Source organism: Anabrus simplex, chromosome 9 (genome assembly GCF_040414725.1).
Source record: "Anabrus simplex isolate iqAnaSimp1 chromosome 9, ASM4041472v1, whole genome shotgun sequence".
Lineage (NCBI taxonomy): Eukaryota > Metazoa > Arthropoda > Insecta > Orthoptera > Tettigoniidae > Anabrus > Anabrus simplex.
In genome coordinates this window covers 98,751,916-98,770,855 of record NC_090273.1, presented here as the reverse complement: position 1 = coordinate 98,770,855, position 18,940 = coordinate 98,751,916, and the positions used below count along the sequence as shown (strand labels likewise).

Below are 18,940 nucleotides of genomic sequence, written 5' to 3'. Positions count from 1 at the left end.
CAAGGGGACTGCTAATTAGGACGTACTCCTCACAACCTCTCTCTTGAAGGTTTGTTTTACGTCGCACCGACACAGATAGGTCTTATGGCGACAATGGGATAGGAAAGGGCTAGGAGTGGGAAGGAAGCGGCCGTGGCCTTAATTAAGGTACAGCCCCAGCATTTGCTTGTTGTGGAAATAGGAATCCACAGAAAACCATCTTCAGGGCTACCGTTAATGGGATTTGAACCCACTATTTCCCGAATGTAATCTCATCTTTTCACCCTATCATTATAGAATTATAATTTTTTCAACTTATTTTAATCTAAACATTTTCTTAACATTAAGTTCTGGAATCTTGTACACCTAATCCGAGCGTGTAGACAAAAATTATAATTTAATTCTATAGGTGAAAGTAGGCTGAGTGGCGGTGCGTTTTAAAGCGCTACGGCTATGGAGCCAAGTTTTGCATTCGGGAAACGCGTGGGTTCGAACCCCACCGTCGGCTGTTCTCCGAATGGTTTTCTGTGGTTTAATATTTTCACTTGCAGGTAAATGCCGGTACAGTTCCTATCCGTAGGCCAGAGCTGTGTCTTCCCACCCCTTACCAAACTTCATTCACCATAACACATTTCATCTTCATTAGCTCCTAAATTGAGGTTGGTGCCAGGAAGGGCATCCGGCCGTAGAAACATCCCGTATAAATTAATCTCATCTCATCCCGACCCAGTATCAAGAAACGAGACTAAGGGTTGGTTCTACCACCTACTGGTAAAGTAGCGCGTAACTTGCCCTCCGCGTAATTTAAGTGGTAGACATACATACAGCTCGATGAAAGTAGGCTAATTATATTTTGAGCAGCTGTTTACTTAACGTGTCAGTATGAATAATCGAACAGTTTGAGCATTATTTAAGCAGTGATTTAATAGTGCCCCCTATTGTATTAGAAAGTGTAAGTTAACTGTCAAGTTTAAGACGAGCTACAATTGCTCCAAAAAGGTTAGCACGATCGAAGAAGCAAAGTGTTACAGCAAAATACTTTGTTTTGAAATTGGGAAGTGTAAAATTGAACGGTTTTAATACGCCCAATTTTGTCCTAATTCTTAAAACTCATTTAACCACCTTTACATCCACAGCCATCTGATAACTCTAAATAAAAGGTTCATTTGAGTCCTGTTTATTCTCTGTTAGTCCCGATATTAACGCATCAGTCCCAAACGGTACATATAAGTAATTTAATGAGTTTCAACATACGATTCGTAAGAATCCTAGTATGTACTGTAATTTCGTCAGTTACTTGAGAGACCTTTTTCTCTTTTTTTTTTTTTTTTTTTTTTTTTTTTTGCTAGTGGCTTTACGTCCCACCGACACAGACAGGTCTTATGGCAACGATGGGAGAGGAACAGGCTAGCAGTGGGAAGGAAGCGGCCGTGGCCTTAATTAAGGCACAGCCCCATCATTTGCCTGGTGTGAAAATGGGAAACCACGGAAAACCATCTTCAGGGCTGCCGACAGTGGGATTCGAGCCCACTATCTCCCGGATGCAAGTTCACAGGCGCGCGCCCCTAACCGCATGGCCAACTCGCCCGGTACTTGAGGGATGTCTTCCTGTACCAGTTCTTCAGTAGGGAATTCCCTCACAGCAACCTGTACCTGGCTGTTTGTATGTCACTGATAAGAGTGATCGCAAATGAAACAACCCTTAACTCGTCAAAAATAAACTGGTCTTGTATTCCACCCGAGTGATCGCAAATGGGACGACACCGTGCAGATACGGCGAGGAGAAAGTATTACGGGATCTATTAGGTGACTAACGTCAGCGTCTCCCTACCATGTTGCGATGACAAATGGGAACAGGTTAGCAAAGAGAGAGGGAGAAATAAGTGTTCTCGCATTGCGTCTACGCATATGCAAATGAACAAGGGCTCGAAGAGTGCTACGCTTCCTGGTCCAATGTAATAAAATTTTGTGTGGGAGAGAAAAGCAATAGTGTTACTCCGGAAAGATTTAAGATTTACCTTAAAATTAAGCTAGTGTTCGATGAATTTGATCTGTGTAATTAACGAGAAATGCTTTTGCAATACTACGAATAGCATAAATAAGTACCTACACTGTGTAAACATTTGGAAACCAAACTATGTAGATCAACATGGAACTCCTCCGTCGCCACACTTCGTACCTCGGGGTTTGGATTGGTCTATTCATCGACAGAATATTATGCTCCGTTGTGGCTTAGCAGCATGCGAACTAATGAGGTTGACTTGCAGCTCAATAACGCGATGCGAATCATCACATGAACTACCGGGTAGGCAAAATAAAATTGCCTGGAAAATACTTATAAGACTGACGCGGAACTCATCCTTCTTAATGAACAGGAGAACAGCCCATTACAGGAAATGCTGGAAACCGTGATTTCGGTGCACAAATTGGTTGCTGCCACATGTCTGCCAGTGCGCATCTCCCGCATGCTCTACATGCGAGGGTTCGTCTGGACGCTTTAACGCAGGGCCTCTCAGGGTGCATGCGCTAGTGCATTGCACTGTACACGGTGAAAAAGACGACTTCGCTTGGTTAATCAGAGTGCAGACCCCCGCACTCTCTATCTTTCCCCACGCCTGTCTCGCTCGCTCCACTTGTCTCCATCTTCCTCACCTGCTCCGTAGCGCTCCAAATCCGAGCCGAGTTGAGCCGAGCTTAGCCGAGTCGCCCCGAGACGACGCGCTTGTCGAGCTGAGCCGAGTGGGACCGATGCACTGTGCACAGGACCTCTCCGCCTCAGTTTTCACGCGTGAGATTTTGGACGTTTGAGAGGCGCTTCTGTAAAGCATGCACAACAGTAAATTTGTAAGGATGCAGATGCAGGTCCTTTTTGATAATATTTCAACACGATGATCTCTTAATTCCCACTTGCACAGATAAACGGCGTGGGGATTTCATGGGACTTCGTTTCAGGATTACCTTCACTCGAGCAATGTTTTCTGGTGTTAGAACTTTTCTTTATAGTTACGGTTTGTGTTGCGCTACAGAGCTCGTTTCGCGCTATTTTGCCATTAAGTTTTGCACTGCAGACTTTGCTGTAGGTTTTGCCAAAATGCAGGGTCTTTCATAAAGAATGAGCCGATTTCATCAAGCTATATTTTCCCAACAGTCAGTACTACAAGATTAAATCTAAGACACATGTGTTTGACTGATGTTCAAGTTTCGTCCTACAAGTGTTCAATATGACCACCACTAGCAGCATGGACCACATCAAGGTGATAGGACAATTCCTACCAAACGCGCTGCAGCATATCACGATCCACTGAGTTGATCACACGTGTTATCATCTCTTGAAGGCCATCCAGTGTAGCGGGTAGTGACGGAACATAAACTTTCTCCTTGACGTATCCCCACAGGAAGAAGTCGCAAGGAGTGAGGTCGGGGGATCTGGGAGGCCATGCGAGTAGAATACGATCCGTAGCAGTGTGTCGACCAATCCACCATTGTGGAGTCTGTGGGAGGGGCGGGGAGGGGAGGGGCGGGGCATGGAGGGGAGGGGAAGAAGGCGTGGAGCACTCTACTGACTACTAATAGAAATGTGAGGTCACGCTCTTTGTAACGATATGCGACTCGTTCCGCTGCGTGGCTTGAATACGGCGCAATAAGCCTTCGAAATCCGTTCATTTTTTATGAAAGACCCTGTACTTCACGTATTAAATTCTTGCACTAAGAGTTCCACACAGGTTGTCCACGAATCGTGCTTTGCATAACACTGGACAATGAATTTGCGCTGTTTTATTATGAGCACCATCCTGTGTTGCATTCAGTTAGTCACTAAACACGTTTGCTCCTCTCACTCACTCACGTGTAATGACATAGCGACGTACGTAGGATAGAGCATGCGGGAAATACGCACACGCAGACATGTGACAGCAACCGATTGGTGCATTGAAATCACGGTTTCCAGCATTTCCTGCGATGACCAGTTCTCCTGTTCATTAACAAGGGTTAATTCCGCATCAGTCATATAAATATTTTTATTTTGCGCACCCTGTATAAAATCACTTTCCCCCGCCGGTTGCCTATCGCAAGCTATTTCCTCATCCAGACGGAAGATGTAGCAAACAGTCTTCAACTTGACCAACACAGTGACATTGTAATAATCGTGGTCGCCACGACATTTACATAATTTGATTGCCCACCCGAATTAATTGTATATATATATGTATCATGTATCATATGTAATTTTATTCATTATTAACGTCCATCATCATCATTGATGTAATTGTACGTAAGAACGAGATATAATTTTTAATTGTAATATATTAGAATATTCCGTGGTAATGTCAAAACAGGTCTGCGCTAACAGGCTACTTGGTGTTTCGCAATAGTCCAGGAAGGTTAATTTTGGATGGTTCTTGGAAACGTACGCAACTGCAAGAGGAAGCTACCTAATTTCGTTGTTGCGACGCTAAATTACCCCATATCACGTGCTCCTATCAGGGGGGGGGGGGCTTTTTCTGTCAAGGACAGACACTTCATCTATATATCGAGAGGGTAGTGACGTATATCGGCTCTCATTGGAACGAGATGTTATGTGACACCAAGGGAGGAAGTGGGAATCTGAAGAGGATTTATATAGAGCTACACGGCGTGGTTCAACACCATATACCAAACACAAACTCTTGCCGTGGTAGCGAGTCTGACTCGGAAACCGGCAGATACTCCTTGTATCACCTCCCACTCCTCCCTGCTATCTCTTTCTTCTTCTTAGAAATAATAGCATGTCGGAGGCCATGTAGATTGAGTCGATGGTCACGCGGGGGGAGCGGGCTTCGGGGGGTCCCCCGAAGAAAAAAAAAAGTGGTGAAGATCATTCCTCTTCATTCTGTATTCTGCATTCTGCATCCGACTCTGCTATTTGGGTGCATCGCTTACGATGTGCTTATACTCAACATTTCTTATCGGCTCTGTGAGACTTACTCAGATTATTTAGAAAGACAAGTTCGTATAATATAGAAGGACTGGATGTTTTCCGTTCTCTCTATTCAATTAATTCCGATGTGGAATTTCACATTGTAAGGCTGGTACTATGGTTTTGGTACTCAGCAAAATAGGGAGTGATAGATTCAGGGTGGAATCCATTCCATGAAGCAGATGACAAGGATGATGCTGTTGGAAGAGGGACGACAACGATCAACCACGGAAGCAGACTACGAGAAGATCAACTCCGGTGAGCATGAGTTAGCCCTGTTATCGCAAGTCCACGAGTGTAGTATTGAATTGTAATCTCAGTCAGTAATTTTTAATTTTGATAAAAAAAAAACTCGTTTTTACGTAATTTCATATTTTTTTAGAATAAAACTTTTTGCTTTTTACATAGTTAGATAATTTGACTTTTTAGTAGGTTCCCTTTGTTTTTCCATATGGTATTTAATGGTCAGTATCCTCATACCTCAGACCGGGATAGTCTCATTAAATTATGTTTATTACTTTTTATATCTAAATTCGGTTTCAAATTCAATTTAATTTCGAAGCCTGGCGTCCAGCGTGCAATTGGTTTTAATTATCTATATCGGGTGTTTGATCCGTTACAACATGAGAGACTTGTAAAGAAGCAGTCTGCTATCTAGACACTCACCAGTGACGGCTACTAGAGAATTTACCGGTCAAAATTCTTGCCGTAGTCTGCCGTGCATCACCGCGAAACCACCTGGGTTCCATGAATCATGCAGAATCTGGTCATCCCTAATTGGGCTATGCACTAATCGTCGATGGTTTGAAGACATCTTCCAGAGTAAAATATTATCACCGAAATGTGAAGGTCAAGGACTCAAGTTTGTTTCCCGTTTTAATATTTTACTGTAACATGTGTGATAGTGTATTGTATTATAGTGTAGTTATTGTATTTTATATCCTTTTTATGACATCTCCAGCTGCGATGTGCTGTCACGCTAAATATATAAATTCATCTTTCTTGCTGTTGCAGTGATCGTGCTGCTGACGTTAGCAATATTCTGGTTGCCTCCTCAAGCAGGGGAGAAGTTAATTATCAGTTCGTTTACGGCGATAATCATCTGCTTCTTCCTCCTCTACTTCTCCCAGAAGCTACCTGCCATAGCGGGGCGCACACCACTTGTAGGTAAGCACAATAACATTTGGTATAATGACATGTCATTTGTGAAACAAATGCATAAACCATAGGGGAGGCAGAGGACCGAGCTCGATAGCTGCAGTCGCTTAAGTGTGGCCAGTATCCAGTATTCGGGAGATAGTGGGTTCGAACCCCACTGTGGGCAGCCCTGAACGTGGTTTTCCGTGGTTTCCCATTTTCACAACATGAAAATGCTGGGGCCGTACCTTAATTAAGGCCACGGCCATTTCCTTCCCACTCCTAGCCCTCTCTTGTCCCATCATCGTCGCCATAAGACCTGTGTTGGTACGACGTAAAGCCAATTGTTAAAAAAGGGAGGCAGAGGCAACGGCAGTCAGTGACCAGTAATAGTCAAGCGGCCAATTCATTACTATAGAATTATTCAACTAAGTTGTCTACCTCAAATAACTCGCGAACTGTTAAATACATTAATATTGTTACGTGCCAGCCCCGTGGTAGACCCTTTCGGTACTTCCAGGAAGGGGCTAGTGACTCACACGACCTGGGATCTCCCAGCCGGCTTGTAGGGTGGGACTGGCCTTTCCGTATATTGTTCTCATCAGCCGGTGTACCTGTGAGTTTCTTGGAGATTCAATGGGAATGTTCTGCCTCTAGTGACCTCGCGAAAATTCTGGTTCAAATCACCCGAGCTATAAAAAGGGAGGCTAGCCACGGACATTCAGTGACAGTTGGGCTTCGAGGTGGAGTCAGTGTGAGACTCGCTGTGTTGGTGCTTGGTGGCTGGGCTGAGGCCGACAGAGGTGTTGGCTGTCGCTAGTGTCCCACCGAGGTCTGAACGAGGAGCTGTTGTGGTGGTGTCGGAGAGACCAGTGAGTGGGTGGGGACGACAGAACGGAAGACTGTACTGTGTGTCCATGTATTTCTGTGGACTGAGGCTCATGGAGGGAAGCCGATATCGCGAGTGTGAAGGTAAATGGACCTGTTTTAATGTTCGCTGTTGTGAGTATCGCCCTGCTGTTGAATACTGTTGAACTTGTTAGATGTTCACTGCATGTGAATGTGTGAATTACTGGACTGTCTGTGGAGTCGAACCAACGATCAGTCGTCGTGTGTTTAGTGGCCAGTAGCCCTGTGTTCAGATCCAGCGGTCTACACACAGATGCTTTTTGAGGTGATTGGACTTGGGGAAGCGAAAGTAAGGATTAAGCGTCCGCAGGTAGACAAACGGGCTGCACTCACAGCACACCAACCACCAATCTTCCTATCATAATGAGAAACTTCATAAACACTGTTACCGTGTTTTGGTGGATCAGCAGAGGTGAAAGAAGCGACTGGGGGTGAATAGGTCTCAACTACAAAGTTAAAGGTAATTTAAAACTTTAACAAAGGTTATATTTTCTCTTCAAAATTAACAAGTGACAACAAGTAACAAAAGCGTTACAGGTACCCAGTAGCAATTCAACAAATTGAGAAATGATAGATTACAGTTTTTACCAGTTCAGGGGCTCGAACCCCGTTTTACATTCCTTGAGCCCACAGCTCACAACCACCATTGCCGAAGGATAGAAAACCCCTAAGAACAAGGAGCGCTTGCTCCTAATTACAGAATTAAGAAAAGGAGCAGACCCGCTCTCATTTATACAAGCCTATCAAAGGCTACAACAAACTTCATTTCTATCTGCCCTTAAGGCACACCAAGAAACAGGGGTATTTGATACCCAACCTACAGGGCCTTTACGTGAGCAAAATCAAACATCAGGTTACTTTACTGACCCATAATACAAAACAGAATGGAGGCAAAGCTTGCACTCCTAATACACTTTTAAAACCTACTTGGCACTAGGCCCGCTTACGCAAGGGCTAATCCCATACTAAGGAGGTGACACGATAAGAAAATTTTATTACATTACGAAGAGAAGGAAAACGGTTATGAAAACGTCGTCACCTCAAAACAATATGAGTGGGAACTCGAGAGGGTTAGGCACTCTCTATCCCAATTTGTAGTTAAAGAGACAGAATTTATATCAAGAGTCTTTTACATTTTAAAGGAAAGTTACATGATAAAAGTTTCGAACCCGCCCTGAGGGTTAAACTGCTGAGCTAGCAAGAAAATAAGTTATTAAAAGGCCATTACCTTATGGATGAACTGCTGCCCGACGAAAGAGGCGCTACATAATTACACTTTGAGAGATGTTACAGAAGTGGCCCAGAGACCCGAAAATCAGCAGTTTATATACCCTCGTGGAACATTCGAGACCTTTCATGAATGATAACACCCGCCCACTAGCTTTTTATTGGACGGCTAAACGATTACAAGTCAAAACTGAAGAAGACATCTAGGATTGGTGGAAAATTAATTACAAAAATTACTCATTGGTCGAATTCAAAACTGGCGGAAAGAGAAGGGTTATACAGCCAACCTAAACAATGACTGAAAGAAATTTAACAAAGAACAAACTTATGCATACTAAAATTCTTCAAAAAAACCAGTTCCTTCACTTCGCACTAAGGTGCACCGTTGTATTTCTTCAGTAGTGCCATCTAGAAGAGAATGTTCACACGTCTCACTACAGAGAAAACAAAAATAAATCGAAAAAGACACGGTTCAGAACTCTTCAAAATTTACAGATAGCGACATCTTCTGATAACCTTTAGAATTAACATGGTTGTTAAAGTTCAGGTTTCCTCCAGTAGGGGAGTTCCAACTGGCGCAATGTTTAAATTAGCGGCGCGGAGGTGTACCGCCCGGTACAAACACTATTAGGATTTTCCGCACACCAATATGACTGTTCACACGACCATTAAGATGAAACCAGAACGTTTACATACGAAAATATGGTTTTGCATTGATAACTGTCTCACCATGTTAACAGCTGAGATTCATACTGGCGACTGATGTTTGCCAGGTGGAACACTTACAGGCTGCTTGCAAGGTCAAGAACTATGCGCACGCCTCCCATACTGCAGCTTTCGGATCGGAGAGTTAAAACGCCACTTCGACGGTCTTAATTTATATGAGAGACCCTGTATATAGCTACTGAGAGTGATTAGCGAAACTGACCTGACAAGCAAGCCGGCTTCAGGATCGGCACGCTTTTGAAGTACTCCACGTGGACTGCCACTAACAAAGCAAGCATGCTATTGTTCAAGAGCCATCTGCTATTGGTCACGACAGAGGCGAATGTAGACAGACATAACTTAATCTAGCTAGCTGTTGTCATAGATAATTCCTTCACCTTCTTCTGACAGCTAGGTATTCACTCTACTGTAGCCATAAATAAACTATGAAAAACTGTACGATTTAACACTTTTCCTATTGTCCTACGTTAACAAGTGAAGGAAAAATGTCGCTGGTACACAGGCCAATTGGCGTAACCCGCCCAAACTTCCAAATTGAGGTTATGTGTGAATCAAGTAGCTAACACTGCAGCGCACATTCTGGTAAAATGGCGTAACCCTCAAAACCCTCCTTCAATGCAAAATAAGAAGCAAGTTGATGGCGTAACTGCACACATGGCAAGGTCAAGCATGTCACTTGGAATAACCAACTAGTCGTAACCCATAGTTAACAGTAGGTTGCAATGTAACTAGGATACTAACAGGTAGGTCATTCCGGGGAGCTGCGCTGCCATTGGGTGGTGCGCGTGGAGTCACCCTCAGGATACCGCCAGATTCAATGCGTTATGTGTTAAAGGGTCCAGTTAGCTGACAGTTTTTTTACTTACTCTTGTTAGATATTTTAATTATATTCTACTGAGTTATGTATCTTTAGAGAACATAACATTTATCATTTAAAATTAATAGGAAAATATAACGCCTTACATTTGTAGCTACCGAGCTCGATAGCTGCAGTCGTTTAAGTGCGGCCAGTATCCAGTAATCGGGAGATAGTAGGTTCGAGCCACACTGTCGGCAGCCCTGAAGATGGTTTTCCGTGGTTTCCCATTTTAACACCAGGCAAATGCCGGGGCTGTACCTTAATTAAAGCCACGGCCGCTTCCTTCCACTTTCTAGACCTTTCCTGTCCCATCGTCGCCATAAGACATATATTTGTCGGTGCGACGTTAAGCAAACTAGAAAAAAAAACATTTGTAGCTGTAATGATAAACATACACTCACAACGGCGATTGCGAAATTGAGAAAAATATCATTTTATGAACGAATTACTCGAACTAATAAGGATATAAATGAGGTAAACACCGACTTCAACATTTTGAACTTAACATAAAGGACAGTTAGTATTAAACTTATTATACTGTAGTTCATTATCGCAGCTTCAAAAGAAAGAAAAATACGAGTTATAAGACATGTAGGTTACAGGAAACGCAATAATTTATGAATATTTTGTTATAAATTTAGACTTATGTTCTATTGGAGATTAGATATTCACTCGTCTTAAATGATGATAATGCTACCCGGAGAAGATTCTTCTTCATAGCATCCTTTCGTAAAATGTCCATATATCTTTTCGTTCGCTTTTGTTCTCACATACAGTGATATATTTTGTTGTGAATTTCAAGGAACTGTTTGGACCTAAAATCATGCCATCAGATTAATTGTAACACATGACCATCTACAGTATATTCATTTCGTCGGAAGTTGATAACTACTACCTTCTGTAAGTGCTTAAATGTTTCTGCCTTTAGCCTTAATGAGATCAAGAACTTCTGTCAAAATTCCAGGTTTTCACTTTAAAATGCTTGGCCCAATATTGAAAGCTGGCCACGTGGTGTAGGGGTAGCGTGTCTGCCTCTCGCCCGGAGGCCCCGGGGTCGATTCCCGGCCAGGTCAGGGATTTTTCTCTCGAACTGGGGGCTACGTGATTAGAATTGAGGAGCTATCTGACGTAAGATGGCGGCCCCGGTCTCGAAAGCCCAGAATAACGGCCGAGAGGATGCGTCGTGCTGACCACACGGCCCCTCGTAATCTGCAGGCCTTCGGGCTGAGCATCGGTCGCTGGGCAGGCGAAGGCTCTTTCAAGGGCGTTAAGTGCCGAGGTTTTCTTTTTCAATGTTGAAAGGTTGAGCGACAAGGTAGAGAATACCTCTCTTTTCGCAAATAAACATATGCCTCAGAAGAGAGAGCTCTTAAGGTAAGGGCATTTACAATATCCTGGAGGACCCACTTCACTCCCTTATTTTTGCTCAGAAGGGATCGAATTGGGCCCGGAGAGAAACATGACCAGACACGTTTCAGTTTACTAGTGCTTCTTGTTTTGAACTGTGATGCGGAGATAGTTTCGTAAAAGGTACAGCATATTTCGTAACTTGGGACTTGTTCAGGCCATAAATTATTTCCTTAATGACAAATTTTCCGTCTTCAGTCTCTGTATTTCTATTCTCAGCCGATTGATTTCTTCTGTGGTATTGTCAACTACCTCTAGCATCGTGTCTGTACTCGTTGACTGGCGAAGTTCTGTAGAACCTAATGTAATCATTTCTGTATACAAGTAGAAAATCATAGACAGAAGGAAATATAGTAACAGGAATAGCCTATTCAAAATCATTTCAGATCTTTTTTCCATTCAGAATATCAGTATAGCAATTATTTTAATACCACTAATGGCGCAAATGTTGTCAGCTGATGGTCGTCATTTCATGTACTTGTGGCATCAATGTCATTTCAATGCCAGTTAGGAGTATTTTGGGACGTGGTGGTGGTGGTGATTATTGTTTTAAGAGGAAGTACAACTAGGCAACCATCCTCTATATAACACTAATCAGAGGGAAGAATGGAAGGGATCCGACACTTCGAAAAATGAAGGTATCAGCCAAAGAAAGACAAGGGCCACGAAGGGCGTGAAAATGAAAGACTCCCTAGCCCTCGCAAACCTAATAGCGTCGAGGTCGGAAAAGAACAAGAGTTGACCAAGGGAGGTCGGATAGGATAGGTAAAGTGAGGAGCCTGGCACAAGTAAGTGGAAGCAATGCCAGGACTCAGTTAAGGGCTATTTTGGGAGGGTACAACATCTGCCTTCAATTGCCTTTTTAATGGCAAGCCCAGCAGTTCGTGTTCTAAATCCCGTTCATAGTTATTAGGGAATAAATGTGCAGAACAAATTCTCGCAGCGTTAGGGTCAATTATATTAACTCTTTGACACCATAATGTCCATTTGGCCCATAAATAATACCTTTTGGAAAACCAAAACCCACAGCGCAACAACCCGAAGTGCCATGGCCTACCAAGCAACCGCTGCTCATCCCAAAAAGCCTGCAGATTATGAGGTATAGTCAGCACGACGAATCCTCTCGGCCGTTATTCTTGGCTTCCTAGACCGGGATCGCTGTCTCACCGTCAGATAGCTCCTCAATCGTAATCACGTAGGCTGAGTGGACATCGAACCAGCCCTCAGATCCAGGTAAAAGTTCCTGACCTGGCCGGCCTCCGGGTAAGAGACAAGCACGCTACCCCTACACCGCGGGGGCTGGCAATTTTTTTTTGAAAGCTGTGATAAATTATATTCTCAATTTTACAGGCCATACTTTTACACTCTACAACAGCGCAGTTATTCCTACTTTTACTGGTTTTACTACCTAATTGTACTAAATCACAGCACGTAATCTAAACTTCACTCACACACTGAACTAATTTACTTAATAAACATGCAATAAAAATATTAAACAGCTGACCGGAGACTGCTTACTAATGTCACCGCTTGGAACACGCTGTAGAAGTGTCCTCATAGTGACATCACAAGTTCCGAGAGTACTTTGTACCAGTCAACTGGCGGAAGCCACTATACTTGCGATAGCTAGGCTTAAGTCTCTCGATCTCACAAGCCCGCGCAGCCAGCTGGCGTAACACAGTGTTTGTGTTTGTTTAGATGAGTGTGTCCAATTTAGTTGTCACTAAAATTAACTAAATAATTCAGTAATAGTATTTTTATCATACGATCTACAAATATTTATTAGTATACGATATAAATTCAGTTTAGTTGCGAATTTGAGTGAGTAGTATAATGGGAGAGTTCTGCGGCCGCCACCGCCACCGGGCCCCCACAGGCCACCTCCACCACCACCACAGCCAGAGGCCTCCCAGATGCCTCCTTCACCACCACCACAGCCAGAGGCCTCCCAGAGGCCTCCTCCACCACCCGCGGGAAATTTGAATTTGTAAACAAAGCCACGTGCTTTTTGACAGCTGTCATCGACAACAACGCATCGCTAACCTCAATACTGCCATCTTGACGGGCCTAAACCTCAGTAGTGCCAACTTAACCTAACTAGCGCGAGGTAAACAAAGCCACGTGTTTTTTGACAGCCATGTGCTTTTTGACAGACAACAACGAATCGCTAACCTCAGTACTGCTATCTTGACGGGCCTAAACCTCAGTAGTACCAACTTAACCTAACTAGCGCGAGATAAACAAAGCCACGTGCTTTTTGACAGCCACGTGCTTTTTTGACAGCTGTCATCCGCCATCTTTAAACCACAGAGCACTGTGCTGCCCTCTTTATCGTAGTAGATGTAAATTCATCACCTGTCATCGGCAGTGCTGCCATCTTGGCGGGCCTAAACCTTAGTGCTATCAACTTAACCTAACTAGCGCGTGGTAAACAAAGCCACGTGCTTTTTGACAGCCACGTGCTTTTTTGACAGCTGTCATCCGCCATCCTTAAACTACAGAGCACCGTGCTGCCCTCTTTATCGTAGTAGATGTAAATTCGTCACCTGTCATCGGCAGTGCTGCCATCTTGGCGGGCCTAAACCTTAGTGCTACCAACTTAACCTCACTAGCGTGAGATAAACAAATCCACGTGCTTTTTTGACAGCTGTCATCCGCCATCTTTAATCTATAGAGCACAGTGCTGCCCTCTTTAGCTACTTACCTTTGAAATGTGGTGGCGGATAATTTGAAAAATGCTTTTTGACAGCAGCCATCTTTAATCTAGAGAGCACCGTGCTGCCCTCTTTAGCTAGATACCTTTGAAATGTGGTGGCAGGCAATTCCACGTGACAGCAGCCATCTTTGAGCACCGTGCTGCCCTCTATGTGGTGGCGGCAATTTGAAAAATTCTACATGCTCTTGTTTGGAAACAAACTCACGCGCTTTTTTGACAGCCGTCATCCGCCATCTTTAATCAACAGAGCACAGTGCTGCACTCTTTAGCTAGATACCTTTGAAATGTGGTGGCGGCAATTTGAAAAATTCTATGTGCTCTTGTTTGGAAACAAAGCCACGTGCCTTTTTGACAGCTGTCATCCGCCATCTTTATTCAGTAGAGCACTGTGCTGCTATCATGCGGGCAATTTCGTCAGCTGTCATCCGCCATCTTTAATCCACAGAACATCGTGCTGCTCTCTGTAGTAGCGGGCAATTTGAAAAGTTCTGTTAGCTGTCATCCACCATCTTTAATCAAGAGCGCACCGTGCTGCCATCTTTAGCTAGATACCTTTGAAATGTGGTGGCGGCAAATTGAAATTTCACGTGCTCCTGTTTAGTAAACAAACTCGCGCGCTCTTTGTCAGCTGTCATCCGCCATCTTACATCGCAAACCTCAGTGCTACACTCTTTAGTTGAAATATGGTGGCGGATAATTTAAAAAGAAAAATTCTACAGCAGCCATCTCTCGACGCTAATTGCACAAGATGGTGGCTATACATGACTCCTTAAAGGTGCTTATGAGAGATGGCCGCTATACATAGGTCCTTATGAGACGCCCTTGGGATGCTTGCGCAAGATGGCGGTTATACATGGCTCCTTATGAGATGCCCTAGGGATGCTTGCGCGAGATGGCGGTTGCTCTTATGGGGCGGCTTAAGGGTCCTTGCACAAGATGGCTAGAGACGCCCTAAGGATGCTTGCGCAAGATGGCGGACACAAGATGGCGGCTATACACGTCTCCTTATGAGACGCCTTAAGGGTGCTTGCACAAGATGGCTGCTGCTCTTATGAAGAAAGCTAGCTTAGAGGCTAACGCGTCGCGCTAGTTCGATTCATTAAATTTGGGGCTTAAATGCAAAATGTTAAATATCTCGAAAGCGGTGCATCGTAGAGCAAAACGGACAAAAAAATTTCCGCCCAGTACCTCGGTTCGCAGTACGAGGAACAAGAAAAACATAGTCTAATGATGAGATCAACGGTTCGGTTCCTACTTCAGCCCTTTGGCATTCGCTCTGTTTTAGCTTGTGTTGAAGCAAGTCTTCGTAACATGATCAGGTTTAGCTATGGTAGAGAGTATAACGTGCCGTGCAGGTTCGATTCATTAAATTTGGGGCTTAAATGCAAAATGTTAAATATCTCGAAAACGGTGCATCGTAGAGCGAAACCTGATACCTGGGTTTGCAGTATCAGGAATATGATAGCATAAGAAAAACAGTCTAATGATGAGATCGACGGTTCGATCCCTACTTAGGCCCTTTGGCATTGGCAGCTACCTAATTCTACAAGATGGGGGCTATACATAGCTTCTTATGAGGCAGCTTAAGAGCGCTTGCGCAAGATGGCTGCTGATCTTATGAGACGCCCTAGGGGTACTTGCGCAAGTTAGCAGCGACAAGACGGTGACTATACACAGCTCCTTATGATACGGTCTAGAGGTGCTCACACAAGATGGTGGCTGCTCTGATGAAGAAAGCTAGGTTTGCATCGTGCAGGTATCTTTACAGCACTAAACCTTATACCTTTGAAATGTGGTGGCGGGTAATTTGAAAAATTCTTTTTCTTAACAGCAGCTATCTTTAAACAATAGCGGCTATACATAAGCTGTTAAGGCCTCCTCTTATGTCAAGGCATAGCTCTATCGAACAAGTTTAAACCTGCATCGGGATAGCTAGAGTAAGCACGTGCTGCAGTGATGACGTCATTACGCATGTTTAGACTTGCAAATCACTAAAGAAACATAACAAGACTAGAATCGAACACTGCACTCTATGCCGTTAACTTTATCATGTGATCGGAACATTAATTGAAGTGTTTAGAACACTAAATAAGTGATCAAGACTATAATAGAACACTGTACTCGATACAACATGTGTTTAGAACATGTCAGGGGATACCTTTGTTCTAAGAAGATTAGATTACCGCACATTCCTTGTAGGGCTAATAGGCTAAAGGGCTAATGGGCTAAAGGGCTAAAGGGCTAATGGCCTAAAGGGCTAAAGGGCTAATGGGCTAAAGGGCTAGGGTGCCTCTCCTCTCTTTATCCGGGCTTGAGACCGGCTCTACAACTAGAGGCGGAGTTAACACCCTAAGGAAGGGAGAATGTTGGGAAATAATCTATACGAATATAGCTACTCGATCGACTATATACTACAGATGGATGACTTAGGTGAGGGTAAGCGCTTACTTAATAATACCTACACGACGTAATTCATACTCTATTTCAAAAATATCTTCTTTGTACTGTGTGTAACCAGCATCATGATAGGCTCTTAGCAGTTGTAAACGTTTTACGAGTACGTTGGGGTCTTTACAGTAGCTTATATCTACATACGGTAACAGAGGCTTGTTGTGAACTTTGAGTCTATATGCAGACAGTTGATGTGCAGGGACTTGTTTTGATGTAATACGTGCTTCAGCAGTAGCGTTTCTAGGTACAAACTTAACTTGTTTTGATAGCGATGAAGCGTTGAAATTTCCTTCTTCTTTACCTTGCATCTCTTCTTGAGATGTTTGCACTTCGACAGAACGTGTAGTAGGCTTAGGAAATGAAGTAAAATCATCAAGCTGTAATGGCAATGAATTTTCTTCTTCTTCTACTTTCCCTTTACTACTGTTTTGATCAACATCATTATCCTTATTATCATAATCATGATCTTGCCTCTCTTTATCTTGAAGTTTGTGCTTAGTAACAGAACTTGCAGCAGGCCTAGACAACAAGGGAGAATTAAAAATCTCTCGCAGAGGTGTACTTTTTAAACATAAATCAGTGTTCGCTGGAATATGGTTGAGCTCTTTGTATTTTGTTCCCGATGAAGCTACATTACACGCGGCTTCATGACGTTGAGCGTTGTATGCGTTCTTGAACTCTCTTCTACAATGTTTGCATTGAAAAATTGTCCTACATGATATCTCATGACGTCTCCTGTGATAGCTTCGGGAAAATGCTTTTCCACACTCTTCGCAAATATACCTGGAAATAGGTTTTTCCATGACGGACTTTTATCTTCTGCTAACAGATTCTTCTTTAAATCTACTCGACATTTGTTACTCTCTACTTCGATGATGCGAACAGCTTAGCGATTAACAGTAAACTAACACAAAAGCGTATAACCAAGGTAGCAACAGTAAGGTTTAAGCCCATCAAGATGGCAAGAGTGAGGTTAGCGACGTTCTGCTGTTGGATTTTAAATTCCGCGCTATAACATGCATAAGGTGGCAGCCTTGAGGTTTACCGCCGTAAAGATTGCAGCAGTGAGGTTAGCGACGCTCTATTGTCCTTCAAAGTGAGGTTAGGGTTCGTCAAGAAGACAGCTGTCAAAAAAGCACGTGGCTATGTTTACCAAACAAGAGCACGTGGTCGTGACGTCACGGTCACGTAGTTTGCTGCTTCAGCATGCAAAGTTCAATGTCTACACCTACGTAGTAAACACTCTGCTATGTTCACAAAATTTTTACTCATAACTATTTTTTATGCTTTAAGTTCGTGCACATAGGTTATGTTAAGATAGCAGCACACGTACAAGCGATGGTCACGTGCTCTAGTAGAAGATGCATGCATTATCAAAAGGTGATATGTACACGCTTTTAAACCTTGCTATTCTTACCGCTGCCATGTTCGCAAGATTTTCAAAGATCGCTATTCTTTGTGCTTTAAGTTCGTTCGCATATGTCATGCTAAAGTAGCAGAGCAAACACATGCGAACGTTGTACATTCTAGCGGGATGTGTTTAGTACGACAGTTGATGCGTGCAAAATCGATAGGTGTTGTGTACGCACTTTGAAACTTAACTATTCTTCGTGCTTTAAATCCGTGCACATAGGTTATGCTAAGATAGCAGCACACACTTGCGGGAGAGGTTTTGTACTCTAGTTGATGCATGTATAATCGATAGGCAATGCGTACACGCTATTAAAACATTGCTATTCTTACTGCTGCTGCTGCTATGTTCACAAGATTTTTATACATCAGTATTCTTTATGCTTTAAGTTCATGCGTATAAGTTATACTAAGTTAGCAGCATACTTATAAGGTTGTTGCACGCTCTAGTGGAAAACGTTTAGTAAGAAAGACGATGCATGCAAAATCGATAGGTGATGTGTACACGCTTTGAACTTGGGTATTCTTTGTGCTTTAACTTCGTGCACATAGGTTATGTTAATATTGCAGCACACACAAGCGATGATCGCACGCTGATGTGGAAGAAGTTTAGTACAAGAGTTAATGCGTGCAAAATTGACAGGTGTTGTGTACACGCTATTCTTTGTGCTTTAAGTTCACGCATATAGGTAGCAGCACACAATTGCGAACGTTGTACACTCTAGCGGTAGAAGATTAGTACGATAGTCGATGCATGCAAAATCGATAGGTGATGTGTACACGCTTTGGAGCATAGCTATTCTTTGTGCTTTAACTTTATACACATACGTTAGCAATACACATATGCGATCGTTGTACACTCTGGCGGTAAAAAATAGTCGATGCATGCAAGATCAATAGGTGATGTGTACATGCTGTTAAACATCGTTATTTTTTGTGCTTTAAGTTCGTGCGTACAGGCTATGCTAAGATAGGAGTACAATCTAGCGGAAGAAGTTCAGGGTGATGTGTACACGCTTTGAAACATGGTTATTCTTTGTACTTTAAGTTCATGCACATAGGTTATGCTAAGATAGCAGCACAATCTAGAGGAAGAAGTTTAGTACGAGAGTCGATGCTTGCAAAATCGATAAGTAATATGTACACGCTTTGAAACATGGCTATT

At 43.2% G+C, this 18,940-nt stretch overlaps 1 protein-coding gene across 1 annotated transcript in view; it reads left to right on the top strand.

Annotated features, from left to right (window-relative positions):
* LOC136880886 (acetylcholine receptor subunit alpha-type acr-16) overlaps positions 1 to 18,940 on the top strand; it is a 111,839-nt gene that overhangs the window by 67,687 nt on the left and 25,212 nt on the right. The window contains exon 7 of the mRNA XM_067153419.2: positions 5,948 to 6,100. Coding sequence (XP_067009520.1) covers positions 5,948 to 6,100 — 153 coding nt within the window. The remainder of the gene's footprint in view (positions 1 to 5,947; positions 6,101 to 18,940) is intronic.